The sequence below is a fragment of the Dendrobates tinctorius genome, unplaced genomic scaffold, assembly GCF_039654945.1.
Source record: "Dendrobates tinctorius isolate UK_male_01 unplaced genomic scaffold, ASM3965494v1 ptg000059l, whole genome shotgun sequence".
Taxonomy (NCBI): domain Eukaryota; kingdom Metazoa; phylum Chordata; class Amphibia; order Anura; family Dendrobatidae; genus Dendrobates; species Dendrobates tinctorius.
In genome coordinates this window covers 3,043,293-3,059,696 of record NW_027361727.1, presented here as the reverse complement: position 1 = coordinate 3,059,696, position 16,404 = coordinate 3,043,293, and the positions used below count along the sequence as shown (strand labels likewise).

Genomic DNA, 16,404 nt, shown 5'->3' with positions numbered 1-16,404 from the left:
TGTACAAGAATATAACTACTATAATACTGCCGCTATATACAAGAATATAACTACTATAATACTGCTCCTATGTACAAGAGTATAACTACTATAATACTGCTCCTATGTACAAGAGTATAACTACTATAATACTGCTCCTATGTACAAGAATATAACTACTATAATACTGCCGCTATGTACAATAATATAACTATTATAATACTGCCCCTATGTACAAGAATATAACTAATAACTACTATAATACTGCCCCCTATGTACAAGAATATAACTACTATAATACTGCCATTATGTATAAGAATATAACTACTATAATACTGCCCCCTATGTACAAGAATATAACTACTATAATACTGCCCCTATGTACAAGAATATAACTACTATAATACTGCCCCTATGTACAAGAATATAACTACTATAATACTGCCCCTATGTACAAGAATATAACTAGTGTAATACTGCTCCTATGGTCACACATATAATTACTATTGTACTGCTTTCACATCCATATCTCTGTATGTCCTATCTGACTGCAGTCGTTCTCTAAATTCACCCTCTGGAGGTGTGGATGTCTGTGATGCACTGGAGATGTTACTCGGTTGCATCACTCGAACATCGGTGGTTGCAGATATTGTCGTGATTTTCCTTCATCTTTCTTCCATCCTCTTGTAATGTTGGAATTTAATTACTGCGTCTCTGTGAACGTGTTACGCCTTATGTGTCAGGTTTTCCTCCATTAAAAGGAATCTGTAGATCGGGTAGGAATCTCAATGTTTTATTGTTTTCATCACAAAGATCCAACCCGGTTACCGCAGATGAATGATATGCGTGTGTGGATCTCTGGTAAGTTTGCTCTCGCTGTCACATTGTACAGGCCCTGTTGATGTCTCGTGGGCTCTAACATATGGTGTTTACTTGCACGACTTTTGGAATGATTTTTTCCTTTAAGAATATTTCACAAATTGTTTTATTTTTTTCTGTTTCCTAGGATTTATGAGCGAGTGATTGATCCTCCGGAGAGTAACCTGTCACCTGGAAGCAGCTTGTGGCTTGGACAGCGAAATAGGAAACATGGGTTTTTCAAGGTAAGACCATAGTCTCGGCATTTCTGCCGCAATTTTAGTAAAATGTCATCCAATACGTAGAGCTTTTTTAAAGTCTGTCCATATCCTTGCGGATACTGATGCAATATCGGATGCTGATGATACTGAATATTGAATTTATTGCTGAGGATTTACAATCCCGGACTCTGCATCGCTGCCCGGTATTTGTAGGATCTGCAACTTCTGGATGAGGAGGATCTGTTGACTTTTATCCACAGAATGTAGATCCATACATTCTTTGTTACTGATGATGATCATGATTTATTGTGATTATGTATGGATGAGGGTCATGATTGATCATGGTGATTGAATGATAGATTATGAAGCTTTGAGCAATTATAGTAATGGTCGGTCCAGTCCTTGTTTCTGGTCCGTCAGGTCCCTCAATGACAGGTTCATGAAATCGTGATGGTCTTCATCCATCTTGTTGATAGCACCCTCTTATCCTTCAGTTCTTTGGATAACTAAGTGGTCACTGTCTATTCAACAAACTTTGCATAAATTAATAGTTCAAGCTAATTTTTTTTTTTAACAGCCTTTGGCTCATCTCGATGGATGAACGATCTGTAGGAAGATCAATTTTGTGCAAGCCTAGGGTCTTCTCCACCGTTATCTTGATAGTATCAAGCCATTGGGTTCCTGGTTTTCCTCTTCTCCTTGTTCCTTCTATTCCTCTGTTCTTTTTTCTTATTTGTCCACTTAAGAGTCATTTCTTCCCCTACCCACTGACCTCCTCATTTACTCTGAAAAACTAGTAAAATCCAACCTTATCAAAGCAGTACTGACAAACTTACTGAAGTATCAGGTCACAACCACTATTAAAACCTTTTTAGTTTGAAGGGGGAGGAGGATTGAGGAGCGCTTGGCGCAGTGAGAAATAAGCAGACACTGCAGCTTGTATCACATGTTTCATGTCACTTCAGTGCTGGATTCACAGCTGCACAGCTCTGTGATGTTGTATTTCATGCATGCTTAGTGTTTTCTATGTGGCTGCTTATTATCATGTGCTGAATAGGGACTTGAAAACAGGAATCCCTCATGACTGTCTTTGCTCTGTATTCGAGACATCAGAGCAGATCGTCTCTACCTAGTAGCTCAGAGACGACTGAAAATTAGGCTCCGCAGTGGGGAAAACTGGTGATAAATACAGAATTCAGGCAATGTAACGGTCAGAAATATTTTTCTTCCTCATGTATGCACGTATGGAAGCTTATTGTGAAGGTTTTCAGTAATTGTTTCCTCCTATGGGCTTAGTCTTCTTGTGTTTAGTTCGAGGTGATCCTTCTGGCCAGCTGTCTGTGCAGAAAATGGAAGGTCTACTCTAAAACTAGTTGTAGACTTCACGGTTTGGTCAGCAATACCAACTTTGGAGAGATAAGTCAAAATTCTAATTTTTGTAGGAAAAGCTCAACTTTCCCAAAATATTTTCTAATTTTCTGATTTCTACTCCATTTATTCCTTTGGTTTCTTCAAAGGTAAGTTTTATTAGGGACATTTGGTGACCGCTTTCTTCATCTTTTCCTAAAACTAGTATGTTAATAGAGGTGTCCACTTGTGATGAGCAAACGTGCTCGGATAACGTGATTTCCGACTATCTTGGGTGAGCTCGAATGACATGTTCGAGACACCCCGGCTGCATGATCCGAGGCGTTTAGACAGCCACAACACATGCAAGGATTTCCTGTTTATTAGGCTATCCCCCCTATGTGTTGCAGCTGTGTAAACGCTGCGAATCATGCATCCGTGGGGTCTCCAACATGTTATTTGAGCCCACCCAAGGTACTCAGATAACGCCTGAGCATGCTCGAATATCACATTATGTGAGCTCGTTCACTTATCACTAGTGTCCACCAATTTTTGCCCAAATTTTAGCCTCCATAAAATGTAATTTCTTGACTTTTCCTCCCAAGATTTCTCTCTATTGTTATGGTCTCCGATTTTGAGGCAAATTAAAATAATAAAGAAGGAGACTTGATGATCTTTTCTTCTCGTTATGCTCCATGTAAAATCACTTTTTAAAATACGGTAAGTCTCTCAACCCTCCCCCTACCGAAGCACCAAGAGTCCCTCACAACAACACATTATTCATATTCTGAAAATTGTTCATGTGACAGTAATATTCCTGGTGAAATTGTCATGAATTTCCATAATCAACATAGTCGGCGTCTCACTCAATTTCCCCCTTAATGTATTCCGTACATAAAAGATTACACTGCCACCGGTTAGAGAAGAAGAAAAATCCCGATCAAGCGGAGACGATATGAAATGGAGTCGTCTTTGATGGCACAACCAGAATGGTTGATCTCGGGAGCACGCCAGTTATTTTTAAATACATTAAAAAAAAGTCATTTTAGCAGCCCGTCCGCTTGACGCATCAGCCCCGCCGCTGCTTCTCGTCTCCGCCCGTCATGTCTGCTAAAGCGAATGAGTTATCGGGACAGAACGAAATTGATGATATATTTTATAGACCACATCTGTTATTTTATCTCGTCTGTTCCGTAGTCCACAGATGGCAAACATATGTCAATCGTCGCAAAGTATCAAACAAATCGACTAGTTTCCCCCTTCCACCATACGCCTAAATCTCTTTTATTTCATTCTTCATGCAGTCTCGGGTATGGTTACTGAACTCCACAATGAATATCTGGATGCATGGGCAGCTGCTGGATACTCACCGATACGGTGCTACTTCTATGGAAAAATGAAATTTAATGGGTGCAGAACATAGTTTGACTTGATGAATGGATCATTTATTTGTCAAAGGCTCTTTGATTCCATATGTTAATGTATAACTGGTCATTGTATCCTTGCTGGTGGAGTGTCGCGAGTGTTGACGTGGAGTTTCTACAGCAACAAAGAATATTTAAAAGGGTTGACCACTACTCGGACAACAATCTCAAACACTATGTCTCATTCTTGTAAAATCATAACACCTATATTCCGCGCCTGTGCTAGCGATGTTCCAGTGGTTTCGGAACAACTGGCTCTCCCCCAGGGATGGCTTGACATTATGTCAGGCGATCCCTGTGGCTAATCAGAGCTGGCTTAACTTTTCCCTTGTTTGAACAAATCACATACATCCGGAGGAAGGAAGCACTGCGCAAAAGCTTATGTTTTTTTTTCCTTTGTTTACTCCAGTTTCAAGGATAAGGGCTGGAGTAAGATTTGTGGCACAGCGCACGGAGGAGTATGCCGCTTGGCTGACAATTCTGATAAAAGGGCATGAATCGGGAGCGTGTGACTCCAGCACACCTATGTGTGAATAGTTTCCTAGTGTTTAAGGTTAAAGGTAGACTTAAGTCCATCAAGTTCATCCTATAGAGTATAGACTAACATGTTGATCCACAGGAAAGCAAAAACCCCATGGGGAAGACACTAATATTAGGGGAAAAAATCCTTACCGACTCTAATCCAGGGAACTAGTATGACAAAGGAAAACTTCCTCAATTGTGAACATTTTTTAAATAACGATCAAGGTCAGCCCGCGACTTTGTCCAATCTTTTAATTTTGTCCCTCTGTGTATTTGAGTTTGATATCTCTGCTGTAGACATAGAGGATGCCCCCTTGTCCCTGTATCAGGCCTAACTATAGGAAAATCTCTTTACTGTCCCCTTTGTACATTGTAATAAGATCTCCCTTAAGCCTTTCTTTTTCCAAACTCAATAACCCCAGTTTAATAACCGGTCTTGATATTGCAGTTCACCCATTCCCTTAATAAGCTTGGTTGCTCATCTCTGCACCCACTCTAGTCCACCTATGTCCTCCTTATACATCGGAGGCTAAAATTGTACACAGTATTCTAATTTTGGCCGCACTAGTGACTTCTGTAGAGGCAAAACTGTGTTCTCGTCATGAGCATCCATGCCTCTTTTAATGCATCCTATTATTTTATTTGCCATTGCAGCAGCTGCCTGACACTGGACACTAAAGTGGAGTTTGCCTTCCACCCATTCACCCAGGTCTTTTTCAGTGACTGTTTTACCCATTTAGACATAATTACCATAATTACACATTTTTTTCCTCTGCCCAAGTGCATAACCTTACATTTATCTACTGTACATTAAACTCCATTTCTCAGCCCAAGCCTCCAGCTTACATAAATCTCTCTCTAACATTAAAGTATCCTCCTCTGTATTGAGTGCCCTGCAGAGTTTAGCATGATCTGCAGACATTGCAATTCTACTCTGTACATCCCCTACAAGCTCATTTAATAAATGTTAAAAAGAAGAGGGCCCAATACTGACCCTTATGGTACCCCACTTATAATAAACAGAAATCCACTTTTTTTACTTGAAGACGGAGCTCTGAATTTTTTTTTTACAACAAATAAAGCAGCACTCCAAAGTCAGATGATGAAAAATGGATTTTAGTTAGCCCATGCGATGGCTCAATTCAAAATGCCAGCGTCTTTCTCATGCAAGGCTTGCTCTTTAGAGTTGAAACATTGCATGGGCCAGCTAAAATCCCTTTTTTTCATCATCTGATTTTGGTGTTTTCTATATAAAAGGAGTTTTTGATGATGGCCATGTTGACCTTTAAGAGCTCTTTTTTTTCCCTCTATCTCCAATGTAATATTTCCCTTTTTTTTCCCTCCATATTAATGCTGCCGTGATCCAGTCATATTCTATCCGCCTCTCAGCCGAGGTATTTACATCCACAGCAGGACCTCCCTGTGCATTTTAAGGCAATTTGTTTTAGTGTTTCGGCACCAGGCAGGAGGCGCCTGTTTTCCATAGAGTAATCAGGCGTCAGACAGAATGAGGGCTCAGTAGCAGTAACCAAAGAAATCCCTTTGTATTACAGTCATAAATGTCTTATCACGCAAAAGACGGGGCGATTTATTGGGCACTGATGTATGTTATTCCCTCAAATTACTGTATTAAGAGCTTGTTTTGTTATTTTTTTTTTCTTTTGCTTATTTTCAATTTATTTCATCTTACTCTCGTAAAAGAAGATGCAATCCGTGCATGAAAAATCTGGAGGTTTCCGTAGGAGATGAATTATTTTCTGCTGCTTTGTTCTCTGCCAAGCAGCTGAGCAAACTCCCCACATAATGTCTCTGAGGAGACGCAATCAAAACATGCATTAAGACAGCCGCCGATATCCAGCCGCGCCTCCATTATCCGTAAATCTAGATCCAGATCTACCCATAAACACGAGCAGAAGATCATCCCAAATTCATGTTCCACATGTGTACTGAACGGGTTTCTTGTATTTGTTTGGAATAATGCTATAGAAAAAAAATAATTACGTAACAATTTTTATTGCATATTTATGATTATCCACAAATCAAGTATCAGAATTTTCCCCAAAAGTAAGGGAATGCCTTCAAATCGGGCCAAGAGGAGAACTTACGTAGCGCCTTTCCTAATTATATAGAAGAATGCAGCTGTCAAATGACAATGGCTCTTTCCAAAATAATGCCATAAAATGGCATTCATATGCATCCCTTTAAGTATAAGCCGGATTATTATTGAGTGATATATTGATTATATGCTAGCTGAAGAGCCTGGCGTTGCCTGGGCATAGTAACCAACTGTGGTTAGTTATAGCAAGCTAGATGGTGGCCCGATTCTAACGCGTCGGGTATTCTAGAATATATATGCAGTTTATTTTTGAAGATTTAATAATAATGCAATAATGCACCCCCCAATCCTGATATGTATGGTTCTCTCACCCCCAATCCTGATATGCATGCTATCCCTCAACCCCCTATCCTGGTATGCATGGTCCCCTCACCCCCAATCCTGATATGCATGGTCCCCTCGACCCCCTTTCTTGGTATGCATGGTCTCTTCACTCCCCTTTCTTGGTATGCATGGTCCCCTCACCCCCCTATCCTGGTATGCATGGTCCCCTCACCCCCCTTTCTTGGTATGCATGGTCCCCTCACCCCCCAATCCTGGTATGCATGGTCCCCTCACCCCCCAATCCTGGTATGCATGGTCCCCTCACCCCCCTATCCTGGTATGCATGGTCCCCTCACCCCCCTTTCTTGGTATGCATGGTCCCCTCACCCCCCAATCCTGGTATGCATGGTCCCCTCACCCCCCAATCCTGGTATGCATGGTCTCCTCACCCCCCTATCCTGGTATGCATGGTCCCCTCACCCCCCTTTCTTGGTATGCATGGTCCCCTCACCCCCCAATCCTGGTATGCATGGTCTCCTCACCCCCCTTTCTTGGTATGCATGGTCTCTTCACTCCCCTTTCTTGGTATGCATGGTCTCTTCACTCCCCTTTCTTGGTATGCATGGTCCCCTCACCCCCCTATCCTGGTATGCATGGTCCCCTCACCCCCCTTTCTTGGTATGCATGGTCCCCTCACCCCCCAATCCTGGTATGCATGGTCCCCTCACCCCCCAATCCTGGTATGAATGGTCCCCTCACCCCCCAATCCTGGTATGCATGGTCCCCTCACCCCCCAATCCTGGTATTCATGGTCCCCTCACCCCCCAATCCTGGTATGAATGGTCCCCTCACCCCCCAATCCTGGTATGCATGGTCCCCTCACCCCCCAATCCTGGTATTCATGGTCCCCTCACCCCCCTTTCCTGGTATGCATGGTCCCCTCACCCCCCAATCCTGGTATGCATGGTCTCCTCACCCCCCAATCCTGGTATGCATGGTCCCCTCACCCCCCAATCCTGGTATTCATGGTCCCCTCACCCCCCTATCCTGGTATGCATGGTCCCCTCACCCCCCAATCCTGGTGTGAATGGTCCCCTCACCCCCCAATCCTGGTATGCATGGTCCCCTCACCCCCCAATCCTGGTATGCATGGTCTCCTCACCCCCCAATCCTGGTATGCATGGTCCCCTCACCCCCCAATCCTGGTATTCATGGTCCCCTCACCCCCCAATCCTGGTATGCATGGTCTCCTCACCCCCCTATCCTGGTATGCATGGTCCCCTCACCCCCCAATCCTGGTATGCATGGTCCCCTCACCCCCCAATCCTGGTATTCATGGTCCCCTCACCCCCCTTTCCTGGTATGCATGGTCCCCTCACCCCTCTTTCCGTGTAGCCGCGTCCAATCAGCTTCGCGGCCCTCTGTCCGCGACCAATCACTGCTGCGGCCCTGCAGAAAATATTAAAAAATAGAAAAAAAGTTATTCTCACCTTCCGACGGCCTCCTGTCTTCTTTCCACGCGCCCGGCCTCGCGTTCCCAGTAATGCTTTGCGGCTTAAACCGCTGATGACGTCGGTCTTCTTTCTCTCTCTCGCGAGAGTGACCGTGAAGAAGGCGGGTTCTACCGCTGAAACGCGTAGTCCTATCTGCACGACTTTCCTGCGTTATTGCTGTTTTGAACTGCTTGGACCATTGCATTTTAATGGATTTATGAATAAAAAGAAAATTTTTTTTAGCAGCATCCTGGATTGCTGACGTTATTGCTGGACTTTGCTTTGTCGTCGTTCACATTTGTATGGATGGACTCCTACATCCAGATCCAGGCACAACGGAGTTAACCAGGTCAGCTGGGGTTCCAGGTGGTTCACAGGAGTGAGCTGGTCTACATTGTTGGATAGATAGATAGATAGATATATATATATATATATATATATATATATATATATATATAATAGATTATAATGATTATATTGCACATAAAAACCGTGCATCTAATCCTATCCTGTGTGATACTGGCTGAGCTGTGTATTTAGTCCTATTCTGTGTGATACTGACTGCTGAGCCGTGTATCTAATACTATTCTGTGTGATGCTGTGTGTCTAATCCTCTCCCGTGTGATACTGACTCATGAGCTGTGTGTCTAATCCTATCCTGTGTGATACTGGGCTCCCCCTGCAGTCTGTGTCAGAGGGTGGTCTGTGTTGGCACGGTAATAAATTGTGTTATTTCCAGCCTTACAGAAGGACGATAAATGATAAGAATAATAGGCCTCAGTTACCACAACTGTCTACAGAGAAAACTGTTTCTGATAGCAACCAATCACAGCTCATTTTTCATCTGTTAAACAGCTCTGGGACAGTGTGGCGAGTTTTGAGTGGCGACTTTTGTGTTTGGACTTTGATGTGGCGAGGTTGGTGTATGTGTGCTGAAATGTGTGCTGAGGGTGGTATATGTGTTGAAGCACGTGGTAGTGTGTGGCGCATTTTGTGTGTGTGTGTGTTCATATCCACGTGTGTGGCGAGCTTAGCAACTGTACGGTATATACTCTTTGGCACCATCGCTCTCATTCTTTAAGTCCCCCTTGTTCACATCTGGCAGCTGTCAATTTGCCTCCAACACTTTTTTCTTTTCACTTTTTCCCCATTATGTAGATAGGAGCAAAATTGTTTGGTGAATTGGAACGCGCGGGGTTAATATTTTCCCTCACAACATAGCCTATGACGCTCTCGGGGTCCAGACGTGTGACTGTGCCATATTTTGTGGCTGTAGCTGCGACGGTGCGGATGCCAATCCCGGACATACATACATACACACCCACATTGAGCTTTATATATTAGATATTATATAAAGACCAGCTGATGGATGACCGCTGCTTCTTCCTATAAGGCCAAGTTCACATGTGTGTATAAAAGTGGAAAAAAACAGGCGATTTTCATCTTAATTGTTATACATATGGAAAATATTTTGGAATTCGTTTTTATATATCGGCAATTATTAAAATTTACAAGACCGAAATATACTGTAGTTTCCTATGTTTAAAGAATTGCAATGTATACGGAAAAATTGGATGCTACATGGTTGATATGTATAGGATTTTTTTTTTTGTGCCTCATAGGCCTGAATAAGCAAGGCTCATCTGACAAAAAGAGGAAACTAGCAGTAATTATTTTTTTTTCTACTCCGAATTTAGTCTGTGCAAAAAAAAAATAAAACAAAGCTAATCTGAACAGCCTTATTGAATATTATTGGACCTAGTGCCGTCCATGTGATGTCCGCTTTTAAATGGACAGCAGCACTCAGACTGAAAATAGAATCATGTGATCTTGACCTTGCAGGATTTGGAGAGGTTGTAAGATGTGGTTCCATCTTGGCTAACTTTAAAAAAAAAAAAAAAAAAAAAAAAAATTCTTGACTCCACCCCTGCTTAAAAGCTCCACCTGTTATCTAGACTAATCCTTTAGAAAATACTCATACGGAGAAGATAATATTTTTATTAAGTAATGGGAATTAATGAAATTGGGCATCATGAATCCTAGTATTGCCAAAAACAAAACAAGAGATAATAAAATTTCTAATATATATATATAATATTTTTCTACCTACTGTAAGTATAAATTTTAGATCATATGTGCATTTAGCAATGTTCCTTTTTTATATAGTGTGTTAGGTAAATTTACTACCATTTTGGAAGACCACATGTAAGTTAAAATTAAACAGGGGTGGGGCAATAGATAAGCGGGGGAGGCAGAGGTGGGGCAATAGATAAGCGGGGGAGGCAGAGGTGGGGCAATAGATAAGCGGGGGAGGCAGAGGTGTACAGAAATTGTATTTTCTTCCTAGCTTTAGATGAAACAGATGAACCATCTCCTCCTGGGCCATTGTGCATTATATGCAAAGATTGTTCTCAGCATTACAGCAAATGGAGAGACCATCCTAAAGGGTGGCCCTTGTATCATCTTTGTTTTGGAAGACAAAGCTGGCCTTATTTCTTGACTAATGTGTTACCAACTATACAGCTGTTGTAACTGTATACCAATCCAATTCCATCCTCTGACTGGTCTTTCAACCTTCTGCTGGGGGGATGGATGGGAACTTAGATATCTAAAAGATTGGATACTAGCCCCATGTGTGGATTTATCCCTTCCTGAGGCTGCAGGGGCTAAAGCATTGTCTGTCTTGGAACAGTTAGTCAATGCAAGAACAGGGAAAGAAAAAGACTTCCTGACCACGGATGGGAACATCTACATATTTGCAGCAGAGAATGACGGCCAAGACTCAGTAGTCACAGAGAGAAACAGCTATGACAGTACAGTCAACAAAAGTGGTAAAAAGCTCCTGAACATATGTAGAAGTTTAGGACTTCATATTCTTAATGTACGAACCAAAGGAGACTCCTTAGGGAGGTGTACACTAAACTCCCATGTAGGGAGAAGTGTAGTAGATTATGCCATTACAGATATGAACCTGGCAAACATCAGCGCCTTCATAGTCTCCCCACAAACGCACCTGTCAGACCACAGCCAACTTCTTCTGTACTTGAAATCTACAGAGAAACCATCCACTCAAAAGCCTCAGCAGAGCGGCCTCTTCACATGGCCTCCATCCTATAAATGGCACAAAATGTCGGCATTAAAGTATAAAGAGGCTCCCAGCAGACCTGAAATACAGCGGATGCTCCACCACTTCTACAGCTATGAGTACCAGCCTAACCCAAAGGGAGTGAGTCAAGCTTCAAAAGACTTCAAGAATATATTCTTTGCAATGGCCAGACTATCCGACCTTAAATTGTCAACTACAAGAGACCAAAAGAAAAATAGATCAACGGATGGTTTGACAGAGAATATAAAGCTGTACGGAAGACCCTGAGAACAGCCTCAAACAAAAAACAAAGACCCCAACCACCCGGGTTTGATGGAAGCCTATGAAACCATACAAAGGCAGTACAAAACCATCCTCAGGAGGAAGAAGCAGAGTTACATCTTCACCAAACGTAACCAACTCCAAGATGCCCTCCAAGACAACTCCTTCTGGGAACTATGGAACTACATGGGCATAAAAGACAAGAAAAACAACATCCATATCCAAAATGGCAACATCTGGCTCCAATACTTCAGAGACCTCTATAAAGACATCCCAAAGGAAGAACTAAGCCAAGAACAGGAAAACATAATGGCAAAACTAAAAGCAATGGAGGAAAGAGTAAAAAATTTCCAAAACCCCATGGATACACCTATTACATTACAGGAAGTAGCAGAGAGAATCTCTTCCATAAGATGTAGAAAAGCCGGTGGCCTGGATGGAATCCTACCAGAAATGCTGAAGTACGGCCCACCAGAAATACAGGCCGCAATGGTTAAATTCTTCAATATTGTGCTAAGTGCCGGCTACTTCCCTCGTACCTGGAACCAAGGCCTCATCACACCCATCCACAAGGATGGGAACAGGTATGACCCAGCCAACTACAGAGGCATATGTGTCAGCAGCAACCTGGGAAAACTGTTCAACAGCGTCCTGATCAAGAGGATTCTCAGTTTCCTCACCGAACACAACATCCTCAGCAAGAGCCAAGCAGGGTTCATGCCAAACCACCGCACGACCGAGTACCGACCACATCTATACCCTGCACAGTCTCATTCAGAGCCACGTCCACAATACAAAGAACGGGAAGATATACGCCTGTTTTGTGGACTTTATAAAGGCCTTTGATTCGGTGTGGCACCCAGGCTTATTCCTGAAACTGCTGGAGAGCGGAATTCAGAGGAAAGACCTACGATGTTATCAAATGCTCCTACACCGAGAACCTCTGCAGTGTGAGTGTGAACGGCAGAAGAGCGGCCTATTTCCAGCAGAGCTGGGGAGTGAGACAAGGCTGCAGCCTAAGCCCAACGCTCTTCAACCTTTACATCAACGAGCTGGCTACCGCTCTGGAATCTTCCACAGCACCAGGTCTCACCCTCCACGATGCGCAGGTGAAGTTCCTGCCGTATGCAGATGATCTGCTGCTTCTGTCACCAACCGAGAAAGACCTCCAAGACAACCTGAAAATCTTAGAGAAATTCAGCTCCACCTGGGCACTACCGGTCAACCTAAAGAAAACCAACATCATGGTGTTCCAGAAGAGAAAGAGAAAATCAGACCAGCACCCTTCATTTGTCCTCAACAATTGCGCCCTTACAGGAACGGACAAATATACATACCTGGGCCTAGAGATTCACCGGTCAGGGAGCTTCAAACAAGCCATAGAGACCCTGAATGAGAAGGCATGCAAAACCTTCTATGCCATCCGAAGGAAACTCTACCATCTGAAGCCACCAGTGAGGGTCTGGTTAAAAATCTTCGACTCTATCATCGCCCCAATCCTCCAGCGTAGTCTGGGGTCCTCACACCTACTCAGACTGGTCAAGGTGGGATTCAAGCCCAACAGAAATGTTCCACCTGGAATTCTGCAAGCACCTTCTCCAAGTCCATCGGAGCACCTCCAACAGTGCTTGCCGGGCCAAGCTGGGCAGATTCCCTGTACACCTAATGGTTCTAAAGAGGACACTGTCATTCCGGGCTCACCTACGTAGTAGCAATCCAAGCTCCCATCACCGTAAAGCCCTGACACATGTAGGTGGAACAGAAAAACCAGGACCCTTGGAACAGTTCACCCAAACCCAACCTGACCAGAACACCAATCACAGCAACCTGACAAAAGCCGGAATCAGGAAGATAGTAGACGAAGGCCAGGAGAGGTACTTAAGTGACTGGAAGAACGACATCATCAGCTCACAGAAACTGACCATGTACTGGAGTCTACAGAAAGACTACAGACTGGCCCCATACCTTGAGAAACTCCCTGACCCCAGAGACCGCAAGATCCTGAGCCGATATAGACTCAGTGCACACAGTCTGGTCATCGAATACGGCCGACACAGGCAGAGCTACAAGCCCAGGGAGGAAAGACTGTGCCAACACACTGACCTGGAGGATGAGACCCACTTCCTGCTACACTGCACCAAATACTCAGCAGTGAGGGACACTCACTTCAGGAGACTCTCACATCTCTTCCTGGATTTCATCACCATGAAGGAGGAAGAGAAAACATATATCCTGCTGGGGGAAGAAGAGAGAGCAGCGGAGATAGCAGCGAAATATGTGAGCGAATGTTATAGACTGCGAGAAAGAGAACTATGATATGCCAAGGACTTCTATGGCCCCCACCCTGTATATGCCCCAATCCCCCATCCACCTTCCCTATGCCATGGACTTCTATAGCCCTACCCTGGATCTGCCCCATCCACCTTCCCTATGCCATGGACTTCTATAGCCCCATCCTGGATCTTCCCCCATCCCCTCATCCACCTTCCCTATGCCATGGACTTCCATAGCCCCATTCTGGATCTGCCCACATCCACCTTTCCTACAGCCCCTACCCAACATCCCTACAGTCCCTATCCCTATTCCCTTTTGTACACTTGCTTTGGCAAAGCTAATGTGTATTTAGTCCTGCCAATAAAGCTTCTTTGAATTTGAATTTACTTAGTAGGTGTTGAAGACAAAGCTATAAATCTCTTTAATGGAACAGCTGTATCGTTATAGTGACTAATTAGGTATATATAGCAATAAATTCTCCTGCTGGGATGATTCCTTACATGTTGATCCCAACAATTACGTTAATCAAGATCTTTAAGTAGAGAAGACACAACCGGCACTAGAGATCTGCACAGGCTAGCCCGCCATATAAAGAAGAAAGTATCGCAGTTGTGGACAACCTCTTGAAGAGTGCTGATTGACTCGAGTCGTGTTGGTTCCCAATGGCCAGCTCCCTATGATACCTTCCACATGATTTCTTAACTTAATTCCCCAGGATCCAAAATAGCAAATGTGTCTTATTGAACGTAAGCGATCCAATAAGAAACTTCACAATGGTAACAGGCTTGCATTCCACAACATGCAGAGATAAGACAACCTTGTTCTTATTTCCTTCTCCTACTCTCTTCCGATTCTCGCATTCAACCTCCACTTAAAAGAAAGGGACATTTCCCAGCCGTCACTCTTCTTCCTGGTCCGTAAGAACCTTATGGACGCCCTCCCATATATAACAGCCAGGGCCGGCTCCAGGCTTATGAAAACACTTTTGTTGACAGATGCAGTGCTTTTTATTTTTCCTCCTCTTTACAAGAACTATAACTTTTCTTCCATTTTCTTTTCCGGTCAATAGTCCTATCAGGGCTTGTTTTATTGAAAGTTGGGCTATATGACTTTTTGGACAGGTAAACTTGACCATAAACCAACAATTCTGCTATTTCTATTTGTTTCTCCTTTTGGAAATTCACAGTATGTGATGCATAATGTATTTTATTGATTAATGAGTAATCGGCGATGCAAAATAAGTTAATTTTTAGTTGTTTTTTTTTTTCTTGGTCCCCACAGGGGACTTGAAACCGGGATCACTTGTTCAATACAGAGCAATACTGTAATTTTACAGTTTATTGTAAATGTAGTCCTTCAATAGACCCTGCTGTTTGGCTGGACCATAAAAACTCTACAATCATATTGTGAGGGACCTATGTGGGTCTGATGGGACACCCTCCAGCATTTTCAATCTCTTAAATAGGTAGTACCATGTTTAGATGTCAACCCTTTTCCACAGAATACAGAATAACTTTCCAATCACTGGGGGTGTGACTGCTGGGACTCCAACGGATCCTTAGAGCCCACTGTGATGGGTGCGGTGGTTTAATCATTCACTCTGTTGCTACGTTCATTTCATATGGGATCTCCAAAGATTTTCATGCTCAACATCCGGCTGATCTTCGGTGGTCTTAGAAGATTGAATCGAGCAGAACCGTCCATGATTTATCACCACACCCCATTCATACCACCCTCTTCAGAGCCATGATGGGGGTCCCACTGTTTGGACCCCCCCAGAGATTAGGATTGTATAGATAGGGGGTAACTTCCAAACTTGGCACAACCCCTCTAAATGCCGCTGTCGGGCTTGACAGGAGTATCGAAGCAGTTGGCCTTGGTTAGCAGCTCTATGACTTGGCCAAGACCCGCAGTGTATGTTGCTGGTTTACTGGGCCTACTCCATACATGAAGTGTGTGCATCCATCTTACTTGTACGGTGGATGTCGCAAACTGAAATCTGGGCAAATGGGGCCTGGTAATGGCCCGGGTTCTGCCAGGTTCTGCCTTTCAAGCTGCCGTTCAGAACCCTAGGAAAGTCGGTTTCTTCCCGAAATGACCTGATGGTAGTTACTCATTCTATACTGCCTGTTAGGAAATGTGAAGGTGCGGAAAAATGTCCTTGTTTTAGTAAAAGCCCTTCAGATATTTTATTGCTATTCCTTAACTCTTCAGACAGGAAAATGTCCTTTTTTTTTTCCAAGTTTGGTGTTAACTCCCTCAGAAAGATTGTGTTCCATAAAACTGTAATTTAATGTGGGTTAACGAGTCCTCAGATCAGCCTTTGAGCACAAGATGGAGAGGAGAGAACAGCTGTGCTGCCGTTCTAGAACATTTATTACCAATATTAGAGAACATTTATCAAACTGTCCAAAAAAAAGCTCTTTTGCCCTTAGCAACCAATCACAGCGCAGCTTTCATTTTGTCAGAGCTGTTTTGAAAATTAAAGCTATGCTACGATTGGTTGCTAAGAGAATCGAAGACAGTAAGACCCAATATT

General features: G+C 43.4%; 1 protein-coding gene across 4 annotated transcripts in view; it reads left to right on the top strand.

Moving 5' to 3' along the window:
* NELL1 (neural EGFL like 1) overlaps positions 1 to 16,404 on the top strand; it is an 860,783-nt gene that overhangs the window by 237,460 nt on the left and 606,919 nt on the right. For all 4 annotated transcript variants that reach the window (XM_073578304.1, XM_073578303.1, XM_073578306.1 and 1 more), the window contains one exon: positions 986 to 1,082. In XM_073578304.1, the coding sequence (XP_073434405.1) occupies positions 986 to 1,082 (97 nt within the window). The remainder of the gene's footprint in view (positions 1 to 985; positions 1,083 to 16,404) is intronic.